General features: G+C 37.0%; 1 protein-coding gene across 1 annotated transcript; it reads right to left on the reverse strand.

Moving 5' to 3' along the window:
- Nucleotides 1–7,245: 7,245 nt before the first annotated feature.
- Nucleotides 7,246–13,632, reverse strand: LOC147853890 (uncharacterized). Its single transcript, XM_087332485.1, has 7 exons — nucleotides 13,508–13,632; nucleotides 12,240–12,382; nucleotides 11,586–11,728; nucleotides 9,743–9,922; nucleotides 9,398–9,659; nucleotides 8,760–9,126; nucleotides 7,246–7,625 (listed from the first exon to the last, which is right to left on the reverse strand). The coding sequence occupies exons 1-7, from the start codon at nucleotides 13,605–13,607 to the stop codon at nucleotides 7,408–7,410; spliced, it is 1,413 nt and encodes a 470-aa protein (XP_087188611.1). The 5' UTR covers nucleotides 13,608–13,632; the 3' UTR covers nucleotides 7,246–7,407.
- Between the last annotated feature and the right edge of the window lie 1,755 nt (nucleotides 13,633–15,387).

Below are 15,387 nucleotides of genomic sequence, written 5' to 3' on the forward strand. Positions count from 1 at the left end.
GGGTCCTCAATCCAAAACGAATCGTGACACTCGTCATTTTAAAGGGGGGATAGTGTCATGATATGGCAAGACTCGAACCCATAACCTTATGTTACATGGGTTGAGCTCTTGACCATTACACTATCTATTATAATACATAAGATATTATTTTTATTTAAGTTTTACTATAGAAAATTAATGTATATTCCAAATTTCTCTGGAACATTCTAGAAGCTTCAAGACTACTCCTGAGAACACTATAAACGGAGGCACAAGGCATTATTTCGAACCAAATTGGTTCAACGCCAATCTTAAGCCTCCTAGCCTTCCTTGTATATTCTTCTCACATAATATATCGTTGTCATCATCATTCTCTCTCTCTCTCTCTCTCTCTACACCCTCTTTTCCTCTTAGTACTAATATTCCTCTCTTAGTACTAATTTCTTCTCTGTCTCAGTACTATTCTTGACACTTTGTAGTTCTTGGATCCTTTCTTGTAGCCCAATTGCAACAACTCAGCCAAAGCTATTAATTTTTGCCACTTTGCTGACACATCGTTTAAGCATTCCCTCATTGTAAATCTTCAAAAATCTTGTTAAATTTGTACCTTCGAAGATTCCAACTCGTGCGAGAATATTGTCGATGCTTGCCATCATCCCTTTCTCCCACATCATACGTTCCATCATCGTACACATAAACCTCATTTGTTCCTCCATTTTTGCTTGTTTCCGCCTTCACATTGGGTTCACCAAATATGTCTAGGTAGTTGTGGTTCATGGGGCGAAGTTGCAAGGACTAAGGTTAAAGGGACTAGTATGGTGGTTGAGGAGAATTCCTTGCGGTTTTCACGATTTGGTTGGAAGGAGAGTGAAGGATATCACTCTAGATTGGATTGCATCTATGTGAGCCCCAAAATTGAGGATTGGAGTGGTTGCACATCCATTCTAGATGGCTTTACTTACTCCGATCACCTTCCAATTTCCTTGACTCTTGATCCTATTCATAAGAAGAAGAGTGAGTGAATTTTGAGGATTCCCCTGAAGATTTTTGGTATCCATAAGGTTAAGGATGAAGTGATTAACATCTGGTCAGCATCTCCATCATCTGACGACCCCATACAGGTACTAGAGGATAAGATTATTAATGCTTCACATGCTCTTCAGAAAGCGGCTAGAGAGGAGCTGGTAAGGTGTCATTCCCAACTACAACGCTTGAGGAAGGCAGTCATCTCAGCTCAAAAGCTTACGCAAGTGGACCCACACTGTTCTTGGGCGAACGATTGACTACAGGAATCCACAAGGGTGTTGCAGGAGACTAGGCAGCAAAGGGAGCAATTCCTCTTATGAAAATTCGCAGCATGGTGGGCTATCAAGGGAGATAAAGTTAACAATGAGTTTTTTCTTACCAAGGCTCCAAAACTGAAGGGAAAGCCTATTCTAAGTCTTAAGCGAGAGGATGATTTGGTGACAACTGACCAAGATGAAATCTTGCAAATGGTAACAAAGTATTACAGAGATCTTTTAGCTCCGACATTGACAGAAGCCCCACCGATTAACTTGATGCATCATGTAGTTGCATGCTTGAAGACTAGGATTGGAGAGGTATCCAAATCACAGTTGTCAAAGACCATAGAGAAGGAAGAGATTGTAGTGGGGCTAGATAGGATTCATATCAGGGCCTGCCCTAGAGTTGACGGCCTTCCCAAAGCCTTCTTCGTGGAATTTTGGGAGAATATTTTTCCTAGTTTGGAAGCTAGATTCCAAGAAATGTGGAGAACGGGAAGGATGTCGAGCAGCTTCAATGAAGGACTGATATACCTAATTCCTAAATCAGAGAAGGTGTAGGACGAGATTAGACAGTGGAGGCCCATCACCATTTTAATCTCATTTATAAAAAAATTGCTAACATACTAGTGCAGAGAGTCAAGCCCTTTTTAGGAGATATCATCCAGACCAATCAAACCGGTTTCATGGAGCATTGATCTATTATGGACAATGTGATATTGTTTTGGGAGGATGTTCCGATAGCAAGGGAGACCAAGCAAAACTTAGCTTGTCTGATGCTTGACTTCGAGAAAGCCTATGATCAAGTGCAATGGTATTTCCATGAAGAAGTGATTCATGAAGGTGATTGAGCTACCATGGGAATAGAGGTGTGCTGCTCAAGCCTTATATAAGAATGACTCAAGTAAGGTGTTGATTGCAGGGAGGAAAGGAGCTAGAATCTCTCTAGCTACATCCATCAGGCAAGGTTGTCCTCTCACCCCCTTTCTATTCCTCTTTATTATTGAAGCAATGTCTGCCTTTTTGAATAGTCAGACGGAAAATTTACATGGTCTTTCAATCCCTAACACAAGACAATCCTTGCTCGACTCGGAGTTTGTGGACGATACGATGCTATACCTCCAAGGTAATGACGCAAATCTGGGGAGGGCACAAATTGCTATCAATCTCTTTTGCAAAGCATCAGGGGTCATCGTCAATTGGAATAAGTCCAAGGTTTTTTGGATTAGCTCGGAGGCCGAGCCAGTATGGAAACCAAATGTTGATTTCAGAGGGATTGCAAAAGGGGAAGGCACCAGATATCTGGGAATGTGGATTGGTGTAGATATCGACAAAAGAATACAATTGCAACAAATTCAAAGTAAAATTTGCAACAAAATCCATATCTGGTCAGGGATGAATTTATCATTAGTTGGTAGGATCAGAGTAGCTAACCATGTGCTCTTGTCTACTATGTGGCATGCGGTCTTAGTGTGGATGTTTGACAGATATGTTATTCGTATTGTTAAAGCGTGTATCAAGGGCTTTCTATGGGTTGGGAATAGGAAAGACAACGCGACAGCTAAAGTACCATAGTCTACATTGATTCTTCCCAAAAGTAAGGGGGGTTTAGGATTGATCGACCCTGGAGTACAAAGTCAATCATTGCTATTTAAGGTATTGGTAAGGAGGTTGCTGCCCGGAAATGAGTTATGGAAAACATTGATTTTTAATAGGAGCATCCTTTGGAGTCCACGACTTGGTGGGCATTGGAAGCCACATAAATCATGGCTATTTTGTATGGACTTAAAGCTTAGGAAGTCTAATCGGTTGGCTGATCGCACATATATGTCAGTGATGAAGGCATGGAATATGCTCCGTGGGCATCTTAGTCGTATAGGTCCAATTACTAATGTTGAATGGATGCACCAACCCCTATTGTGGAACGAGGCCTTAAAGTTGAACGAGGGGAAGATGCTTGGCCAGAGCAAGAGTATGTCATGGGCTATATTGCATGGTGTTGGGATTCAGTCAATGGCAAATTGGATGTAGTTGTCCCCTAATAATGGGGAAGAGAGTGAATGGTTCGGACAATGTGGTGATACCAGAAAAGTTATCAATGCCAAGGGTATAGGAAAGAATGGGAAGATCATCCAGTTGGGATCTGTAGTTGCAGGTGCTCATTGGCTCCCAATTAGAATTGTGGCACAAGACGGTAAGAAATGGAAGGTGAATCCATCAGTCGATGAGGTTGAGGAGGATTGGATCTTGTATGTAGTTGAAGGCAAGCCACTCGAGTGTTTAGAATGGGATCCTGCAGAATATACGTGGAGGGACGAACAAGGTAAATCACGTGGTTTCTTTGACTATGCAACTCGCTTGGGGAGACATTTATGATTGCATCGTGAGAAGTGTGTCAACAAATGGACCCATGTAGTTGTCGATTCGATCTTTGTGGATAAAACCAGGAGCAGGATATAGAACTCATCCCTCCCCGAGAGGGTCAATGTGTTTTTTTGGCTAATCACCCATCGAGTTGTTCCAACCGGAGAGTGGTTGAGGAAAAGGGGTGGCATGAGTAATTGCAAGGCCTGTGGAGCGAGTTTGGAGGACATCGCACATTTTTTATGGAGCTGCCTACGAGCCCAAGAAGTTTGGACGAGGAGCTTAAGAATTCTAGCTCGATGCGGGGTTGAAGTTCAGGTATCAAGTGCATCAATTGTTTGGTTAGCTACTGAATCGACTGCACGGTTTCATGGGTGGAATGGAAACAGCCCTTCTTTAAAGGTAGTGAATGGAACAGTTCAACCTGCAGCTCAAGGAGATTCATTCTACATGCAGGAATGGTACGTAGATGTTTGGTTTTTAGTGGTTGGCCTTACTATTTGGCAAGTGTGGGTATCTAAGTGCAAGGAGTCGTTTACGGGGAAGCGAACCCCATCGTCTGAGAGTTTAATGATGATTTGGTTTAATCTGATTTCTACGCTACAAGGAAAGTTTGACGGCCTTCATGGGCCCTCTGATGCGACTGAAGAAGCTAGATACCGCTTCCTTCTTAAATGGAGAGGTTCTCCAATGTTACAGATGGTGGATGGCAATGCAAAGTGGATTTATCAGCCACCTCGGTGGTTGTTTCCTCCTAGGGTACCAAACATAAAGGTAGGTGCTGAATTGTGAAGAGATTGGAGGGTGTCTTTGTTGAATGTGGGTGTGTGAGGCTCATGTTGAGGGGAGTCTATCGAGTAATTCTATGACGAGGCTTTGTTGCTTCATTTATACATGATGTTTTCTTGTAGCCATTGCAAAGTGGCTTGTAACATAGGAGTTTTATATTATCCTATGTACTTTTTCTTAACTAATGGAAGTAGAATTTTTTTGGAAAAAAAAAAAGGATGCATTGAACAAAAAAGGATTACATCAAGTAGAAATAAAGAGAACAAGTTTTTTATTTATATTACAATTTTGAATGATATCAATGCACCCATAGTTGATCACCAAACCTCGACATCGATGACCAAGACTAGACGTCCATTATTGTGGTTGTAGAGGTCAATTCAATAAGCATTGATGGTTTCGAGATTAAGCATGTGTAGATTTTGGTAGTCACTATCATCATAAGGCAAGCACTTGTTATTTCGAACCTTTTAATAAATAATAATATTGTTCGATACTCATAAAGGAGTTTTTGGTAGTCACCATCGTCACAAGGCAACTCCTTGTTATTTTGAACTTTTTTCATAAATAATAATATTGTTCGATAATCATAAAGAAGTTTTTAGCTAAAAACAACATACTTGCAATAATGAACATGTGATTTGAGAGACCATTTATAAAATAGCCAAATTGAGGAAGTTTACATATTGATATTTGAACACAAAAATAATTTTGAAAACAAAATATTGACTCTCATTCACACATAATTTGAATTTACAAACCATAGTATATGTTTATAGTAAAGAGCCTTCTAATTATGTTGAGATTTGGATTAGTAACTAAAATCACCTTCTAATAAACACTCTGAAACATTCTTGTGTAGCTTGGACACTACCAAACAATGGAAATATATTTTAAAAAGTTTGGGTATTGTCTATGAACATTTTATCATAAATTGTATGACATCCACCTATTTTGACTTTAGAACCATAATTATATAAAAAGACAAATGGACTGTCGTTAGAATCTAATTCAATAATTTATTTTGTTTCCCACGAGTTATTAATTGGAATCAAACAATGAACCTTACTTTATATGGCAATGATATACGCCAACATTTTGTTTCATATAAATTCATAATACCAATATTGGTTATTGATATTTCACAATATCCATTGTGATAAATTATAATGTGGTTGAAATTGATATCGAGATTCTTGATTAGTAGCAAATATCATCTTCAAATAAATTGAGCTTTCATTTGCCCTCCTTGCAATATTTTTTGCACCTTTGAAGACTATCAAACTCTTACATGTTTTTAAAGTTAGGAGGTTGCACATTTTACCATAAATCATGCATGTTCACCTAATTTAACTTTAGAAACCCACTTTTAGAAAAAGACAAATGGCAGTGTTGTTAGAATAATATTCAATAATTTGGTTTCTTCCCTTAAAATCAAATACGGTAATGATATATATCAACTTTCCAATTTGATATAAACCCATAATACCAATGTCGGGCATTTATTGATCATCATTACATGGTTATTCTTTCATGTAAAATCAAGTAGGTGATATAAAGATAAAAAGTGTTAGTGTTAAATAGTTGTAAATGTATTATTGAAGAACCTTAATAATTCTCATATTTTAAGTTACACAAGTTAAACACATGACCATTTGGTCTCCGTTGGACAACCTTAATAGAGAGGACTTAAAAACAAAGAAAACATTCTATTGTTGTATGTCCTAGCCTTTGGTTATATGTGCAGATGATGGTGAAACTATGCAACCCAATTTTAAACCCTGTTCATTTAGCTGATGAGAAGGTGCAAGAATGAGATTTATTTATGACCAAACATGTCATATGATCAACAAATAAACAATATGGTTGGACACTAACTTCTGAAGCTAGGTGAAATTAACAGATGTTGCATTAATAGATGGAAAATGCTAAAATCTCCATTACATCAACAATATTTGTTTTATGTTGAACATGAAATAAAAATGATCAAAAAAAAGTTCATGAGGTAAACAATGGTCAAATTATAACAATTATATATTATAAGGTTTCTCAACAGCTAACTGGATATTTCATTGTCCTAGTCATGTGCAAGGGAAGTTAACATATATCTAACACTGCTTTTGCATAATAATAAAACCCATCTGATAAGTATTTTTTAAAGCTTCATTGCCTCTTAACAGATGTTGCATAAATAGATGGAAAATGCTAAAATCTCCATTACATCAACAATATTTGTTTTATTTAGAACATGAAATAAAAATGATCAAAAAAAAGTTCATGAGGTAAACAATTGTCAAATTATAACAATTATATATTATACGAGGCAATGAAGCTTTAAAAAATACTTATCAGATGGGTTTTATTATTATGCAAAAGCAGTGTCAGATATATGTCAACTTCCCTTGCACATGACTAGGACAATGAAATATCCAGTTAGCTGTTGAGAAACCTTTAGAACATGCACTCCCAATTTGATCAATATTACATTTGTGGGTCGTTTGCTGACATTCTACTGTCTTCTTAAAAAGATAAAAGAACAAGGTTTCTATCCTGTTTGGAAGCAATTGATAGAGAAGATGAGGAAAGGCTTCAGAGCTTGAACAATGAACAAGGTTATACAAGGGTGAACAAAATAATCTTCATCTAAACACACCATACCGCGAGGATAGTACACAAGATGTGGATGATGATGACTCGGTTATCAATTTGAAAACATGACTTTATTAGACTCTGATATCTATTATTAGAGCTTACTAATTGTGTTGCCTTCTGGTCGATTTTTTATAGAATTTATGATTTTGATGACATGCTGAAATTTTCTAAAAACATGTTACTTAATATTGTAAATTAATTATTTTAAAAATATCAAATTTTACATGTGTTACAAATGAATGATTCCAATAATTCTTTGCAGGTTTTCTTCATTCAAGAATTATTGAATGTATGTCAAACACAAATGGTCCGTTCTATGTTGACATGTATACTTGGCTCATTAATGAATGCATTTTTGCAAAAGAGACACAAACCACTGTTGTGTCCTGAAGTTCTGGAGATCGGGATCTCCAGTTAAATCTGAGAGTGAAATACCACCCACATTCACTAACAAAGTTAATGCCTCTAAAGCATAAGCTTCTTGATTCAACAAAGCCGCAGCACAAGCAAGGTTAAAAACTACACCACACTGCTCTTCAAACTTCAGCTTGCAGCTTCCTGTAGAATTAATCACCAACCATGTTAGCAAACATTTGAACACCTTTGAAAGTATACATGTTTACCAACAGCAAAGAAGGGGATTAGTGGAGTAATATAACCCACATAGACATAGGCGCATAGCCATAGCTCAAGCTTTATTAATGAACCATCAATCATTTTGATGTTATGTTTCAAATTCAGCTCTAGTGTAACGGTTTGTAATAAAAAAATAGACGTTTCTTAAAAGTGTAGACTAATCTTTTGACCTTCACAAATGAAGAAATAAATTTCTAATTTTGTTCCTAGACATAGGAAAGGCAAAGCCAAAGAGATGAAAGCAATGCATGCATACATAGATACAGAGATGCATAAATTTGCATATGTATAAATAATACATGCATGCCTCCATGCAGAGATAGAGACAAGCATCCATACATGCATGCATTGATACATACATATATCCATACATGCATGGATATGGAGGTGCATGGATAGATGCATACATGCATGCATTCATATGCATACATACATGCTTAGATACATGCATGCATGCATGCATGCATAGATACAAATACACATACATAAATCTACAGGACTAGGGTAAAATAATAATTACAAGATAAGAAAGTCTGGTCATGTTCTAGTGAGTTTGCAACATTAAGGAAAGATCAAGGTCATGCTGACTTTTCAGCTTCAACATCCCTATTAAAATTGTAGTTCGGCCATGTGCCATAAAACGTAAAAAGTGCCTATAGTGGCTTTGTTCACACATATGAACACAAATGAAGCAATAAGAGTTTAATGGTAATTGCAACTTAAATCTCGGTTGCACACTCAAAGGGTTTGTTCAAATATTTGGACTCGTACGAATCTCATCCTCATGCTTGCAACCGTGGAACTTGTCAACATGCAAAATGCCTATCAAGAAGAACTATTGGATTATAACGGTCATTGAAGCAACCAACAGTACTATCATTCTTATAGGTACAGACAATTGAACTTTCAAACATCTAGATCAATAAGTTACTAAGTGATTTGGACGATATCATTACTACCAAACATGTCAGCAATTCAGAGGAAATATACATCATTGTAGAAATATGGTATCTGTCAAATTAAGTTTTTGGAGTATGGGTAGGCAAGAAAACATACCAGCTTTCAAAATTTCAACAGCTTTGGTATATGTGCTCATGCTATGAACCAAATGTTCTTCAGCAACAGTAAACTTCCCGATATTCTGGGAAGATTTACCAGCTACAAAATGGGCTTCTGCTTTCCCGATTATAGCATCAAGGCATGTAGAATTAACATGTAATGCTATACCAAATCCTTCTTCCAATGCAATATTCAATAGTTCCAATGCTTGTAGGGGTGGAATCTTCTCAGCAAGAGCACAACATGCTTCACCTATGGCAATAAAAATGCTGACATCGGTAGGATGAATCTTTGCAGCTCCCCTCAATTTCTCTAATGCGTGTTCAAGGGCAGTCATTGACTCTGAAGATGAATCTGGATTCCTCTACAAGACAGACAAAAACATATCAGAGTGTCTGGGGGAGACCAGAGGATCATGCATTCAACTCCTTTACTCCAATTGTCTAATAAATTGTTGGAATACCAAAAGGTAAATGGATAAAAAAAACACCAAAAACTCTTAACTACCAGAACACATCTATTTAATGCTACAGTTGGACCTGTTTTGATAAACATCCAAAAACTCCAGGGTATTTTGTCTTGTAGCCCATAAATAAATGTAGTTATCAAACTTTGCCAAAAGCACGCATCTAAACCTCAGCAAACGATGCAAGGCCAGCCCCCCAGTTCTGTAGAAGCCCTGCCATATCATCACCAACACTTGCATTCCCTAGATTCCAAGCGCGTTCATACATCTGCAATCCCTTGCTATAGAAATCTTTTGCAACCCTCCATGCTTGAGATTCTGAACTCTCATGGCTTCTTTGCATTTCAACTTCTGCCCTTTTGATATTGCAATCACCATAGTTTGCAAGGAGTTCTATATCACTTGGAGTGACAGAGAGAGCAACAGAGTACCTATGATGCATAAATCAATTCTAACCTCAGAATGTTCTTAACTTTCAAATGTTTTAGGTGATTGACAATGATAATGGACATACCGTGCATCCGCTTGCTTCAAAAGATCTAATGCTGCTGCTATCCCACCACCTTTCTCAGCTGGTAGCTCAAGTGTAACCTCAGCCCAGTCACATAAGGAACTGGCACTATTGATTAAAGCTTCCTGTTTAAATTCGCTGGATTCTACTGACGCAACCTTCTCATACATGTCAAAACTCTTTCTACCAACAAAAAATAAAAACATTTAGCATCAGCAACAAGAATAAAGTAGCCCATAGAAAAACAGGCATCAGTCCAGTGATGTGAATTTTCAACATCTCCACATTCATTCATAGCACATCTCCACATTCATTCATAGATATCTGCATTATTAATATCACCCTTGCATTTTCATGTCAACCATTTCAAGCAATGTTTCTTGAAATTGAACATAGAAATCCTTATAAGCAGGTATTTTTAAAACAGTTATCAGCCCACATAATCAGTATTTGGAAAAGAACCGCAAAAATCAAAAATAATTTATCTTCAACTGAAATTTGAGAAATTGTTGATCTGAAAATTTATCAGTTGTGACATTCAACATCTGCTGTCCATCAATATCGTCTGCTGTCCATCTAGAGACACATTAAGATATATGTGACATTCAGGACAACAAGATATATGTGACATTCACCTTCCTATGGCCCTTTACACATTAATGCCTTTATATTCTATCAATTGCAACCTATGAACGCATATATCCATCAACCAGTTCTTTTGTTTGTCAAATGTCATGTCAAGCAATAAGATAGTAACCAAAAAATGCTGAACCATACATCCTTTGAATGTATTTTCAGACATTTTTGTCATATCTTGCCATCTTATGTTCTAGTTAAATTTAAATGTGTGGTATATTTATCTTAGCTAGCATATTTTTATATTTCCAAAATATTTAAAAAAGAATCAGTAGTTCTGTTTCATTTTTCCATTTTGGCAAAGTTGAAACTCACTTCCTCTGGTTAGGTTTGCCTTGTTTCCCATCATACTTGCAAGTTGCAATCATGAAGGTGATTAAAATCGTTGAGTGCAGTGGGAGTTTCATCACCTTCACCAATACGTCAGGATATAAAATTGTGACCCAAAAACAGGACAACTTGCAAAGCTCTCCAATCAGCTTGATTAAGCATCTTGGAGTCTATAGCAGCCCAGAAGGTCCATCGAACATTGTGTCGAGGAATAAAATAGGTGGTCTGGGGGTATATTAACCACTTGTTTCAAAAAAAATTGCATCAGTGTAGTCTTGCAACATTGCATGGATAGGTTGGTATGTATGTTGCTCTGGTAAGGTGTCATGCATGGTTGATGTCTTGGCAGCACTGCCGATATATCATAATGCCAGACCAAAAATCATCATTCAATGAAGAATATTTCTGAAGATTTTTGAAAACGTTTGGTTATCTCTAACATCAAGGTTTTTAAAATATTCAACTTAGGAATAATTCAATATTTACAAAAAAGAAATAAGTTAAATATTACAAAAAGTACAAGGGATTACTCAATATTTCTACTTTTATGGTTTCACAAGTTATAAATTTGCCCAATCACCAGAAATTTTGTGAGTCTTTAAATTCTCCAAATTACCAACGCTTAAATGAGTTCATAAATTTGCTCAGATCCCTTCAAATATTTTTGAGAGTTCACCAATTTAATATTCACTTGATCATAATGGATTGCAAAAGCAACAAACACCATATAAATAATGGAACAATTTTAAACTATATGAACTATAGCACAAAACTTACATTTATAGATAGAATATAATTACAATGTGCATGATCCATAACTTTAAATTCAAATGCTATTAATAGGTCTTCATCATTGATTCATTGACGCACATAAGAGTACCTGTAAAGATTAGATGAACGTTGGGCAGCGTCCATTTGGATGTTCCATGCATCAGTCTTGTTAATTCGTCCACCAAAAATGCTCCCAACCATCTCATACACACCCACTTGCACTGAGCTCGCCCATAAAGCATAGACCTCTCCCTAAATGAAAAGAATAAAGTAGGCGAAAGTATGAAAAATGTTAATGCATTTACTCACTAACCCACCCAGGAACGTGGGCTAATCTTATCTATTTTGTCTTTCCATGAATTAAAAAAAATGGAAGCAAAGTATTGAGTCAAATTCATAAAACAAGTTTCATCTGATAAAGCATCTGTAAATGTGAGCTAATCTAATCCATTGTCTCTTATAATGAGGCGTGAAAAAGCTGCACTCTATGTGAGTTAGCTCACAAAAGAAGAAAAAAAACAAGACATGGATTTGCCAACAATTCATTTGATGAAGCATCTGGAAATGTAACCTAATCTAATCCATTGTCTCTTATCATGGAACCATAAAAAAAATTCACAAAACAACCAAGATATGGATTTTTCTATCATTCATTTGATAAAGCATAAAGGATGTGAGCTGATATATTATGTGGTTTGATTTGATACATAGAAAGTATGCGAGTTAATTAACGAAAGAACAAGATATAGGTTGATTTACTTACCAGATCAAAGAGAGCCTCTTCATGCTGAGGTGAAGAAGGGATGCTAAGAATTTGCAGAAGAAGCTGAGCGCATTCTGCAAAAAGGGAGCCTCTTGCTAGCCCTTCATCCTTCCTCTCTGCTTGCTTCTTTACTTTCTCTGCTTCTATAAAATAGAGACAGGTTTTAAGGTTAGTATTTAGTTGCTTTTTTAGGTTTCTATGACTTTGATATTAGAGTTTTGGGCAAAACTCTCTGAAATGGCCCTGAGATTTTTTTATTTCCCAAATGTCTCCGGGTTTCTATTAAATTTCAACAGAAATATCCCTGACCAGCCGCCGCCAAAAGAGAGCTCAAATAGCACATATAATCGAGGAAAAGGGAACGAATTGGGACAAACAATACATGGCACGAATTCGGGGCATTCAGGGAAATATCATGGGCTAGAGGCAGTTAGGGAAATAAAAAAGGAGAATTCTGGGATACATATTTCCTATTTTTCCTTCAGGTGTTATTAAGGGGTCTTCTTTGGTTTTACGGGTTCAGCATGTTAAGTTTTAGGGGTTCTGCGATTCAGTGAACATTCGGAGGCCACTTATCAATCAGAGGTATTACTGTTGTTCAGTCGACAACAACTATTGTCGACACAGTATAAGTCAAACACTGCTCACCGAACGTTCTACCAATGAATTGTGGTTAGACGAATAGATACTAAAATGGCTGTAAACTTACCGATGTTAAACAGACATCGAGATCGCTATTTACGTAATAAAGTTATGACAGAAAAGAATAGATTGACATAGCGTTTCGTAGACAGAGATTTCCTAAACTAACTTTATATTACTAAATAAAATGATAGCTCTTTACACTACCTTCGGTTCCTTTTATACTGCCACAAAATGGCAAGAACTACAAAATCTCTAACTAACTATAATTTCGGTTTTAATTTAATTCGGCAAAATGCTGACTCATCGATCCTCTATACCGATCCGATTCCGAACCTTCTACATTTCCGACTCCGACGCTTCCCCACTTGTCCGGGTAACAATTACGGTAGGTTTAGGGTTACAGTAAGAGTTAGAGAAAAAAAGGTTGAGTTTTTGAAAGTGATTGAAAGAATTACACAAAAACAACGAGGATACAGGAGAACAATCAGCCAGATACTAGGATTAGGGTATAGTGGGTTTAGAATTAGGGATTTAAAGAAGGGGGGGGGGGGGGGGGGGGGGGGCAATGGCGATTATAACTAAAAACAAGAAGCGGAGTGGAAATAGGAAAAGTGGCCACTTACCAGCGAGAAGTCTTGCTGCGGAGGAGGAGGAGGAGGAGGAAGTGGTCTTCTTGTTTCTACTGCTCCTGCTGCTGTTACGTTGAGTTGTGGGAGGTGCCATGGAGAACCTGATTTAGGTTTAGGGTTAGGTTTAGGTTTAGGTGCAAAACCTGATTTCCAAATTCTGGGGCTATACATACATACACATACATATGTAATTGGTTCCAAATCTTAGTGCTATATGTACATACTATGTGTAATTGGGCCCACATCCAACACACTAACACATTCTCGGTTTAGGCTTAGGTGCAAAACTTTGACTTCCAAATTATATAGATAATAGGCCTATAATTGGCTCCAAATCTTTAGTGTTATGTGTAATTGTGCACGGATCGAACACACAACACACTTTCGGGTTAGGGTTAGGTTTGCGTGCAAAACCTGACCTTCCGAATTCGGGCACGGATCGAACACTCCCTTGTTTCGATGTGGCATTGTTGATGGGGAGCACTCTGGTGACGAGAATTTCTTGCGCCTGTTCCTCCCCTTCTCTTTTGTCTGCCCTCGTGACCCGGCCCATGGCCTAGTATCAAGGCCAGGAGATAAGAACAAATGAAGAGGGGGGAACAAACAATCGTGTGGAAAAGGGTTGTTTGAGGTTGAGGAACACCATGTTAAGTGCATATATATTCTTTTATAGCTTAGCCATAGAGACATCGCATAGCCTACATTACATGACAGATTGATTGCATTACTTTCACTTTCGTAATCGGGTCAAAGTCAACCCCTTTTAGATTATGTTGGTAGACCTTCTCCCATATATAACTATATTATAAACTTATCGCAAAATTGCACTTGGTTTTCACTTAATTATATTGCCTGTTTTTTATTTTAAATCTCCTTCCTATTCATAACGCCAATCTCTTTGAACTTCAAAATGGACAAAACATATATAAATTACAATATCGCTTATGTTCTCTATTTTGTTGGAAATACAGAATACATCCAAGTTTTTCGTACAATTATGTGGTTACGTGAAAATAGTCACCACCTTCATCGAAAGCTTTGAGAACGGCGATCAATTACATGATAGCATGAGCTCCTCTCCCTTATCTTTGTTTCTTAACTTCATATGTTTGAGTCTCACATTAGTCAGACCTTTGCTCAAGTCTCTGGCATGAATCTTCTTGAACCAAAAGTTCAAGTGAATGTTGCGCTACTTTTTTTTATATTATTTTCAATTAAGCTTAGGACTAACATTGGCAAGGTAAACCATTTTTATTTGTTACTTTAAATGTCCATACTCTCCCTTATCTAGAGTTTAGATGCTCCTATGTTTGTACATATATTAATGATGTTCCTAACCCTATGGTACATTAAGAGTGTTGCCTGAAATGTATACCTCCCATGAACATAGCCTGCTGGTCAAATTAAATTGGGCTTTTCAGTAGAAGTCGAAGTTTAAACAAGAGGATTCTAAAAAGTGTAATGCAAGATGTCTACAAGAAGATGTTATCTACCCTGATTTTTGCACCACATTGCAAGTCTACTCTAGAAATGATCGATTTCAAACTCAGGAAAGAAAGACAATTTGCTTGAATATTTACTTTGACTTGAAATTGGATATTAGCAATATGCATTATATTATTATGTGTACATGTTATAGAAAAACACAACATTTCAATCTAAGCCTTAAATAGAAGCCTTTGTAACAAAACTAAACCTTCATGGATGGAAAATAAAAATAGTAGATGATATTGTACACTAAAAAAGAGTAATTTCCACAACCAATTTACAAAAACAGGGCGAGATATCCACATGGGCACTGTGACCAGGAGATTCTAGAAGAACTCCTAAACACTGTTTAAAAAAACAGAAAAGAGGAGTAATAGCCATTGTAA

This window comes from Azolla caroliniana, unplaced genomic scaffold (genome assembly GCF_043228905.1).
Source record: "Azolla caroliniana isolate FFs.n. ecotype wild unplaced genomic scaffold, voAzoCaro1.0.p SCAF_16, whole genome shotgun sequence".
In the NCBI taxonomy this organism is placed as follows: domain Eukaryota; kingdom Viridiplantae; phylum Streptophyta; class Polypodiopsida; order Salviniales; family Salviniaceae; genus Azolla; species Azolla caroliniana.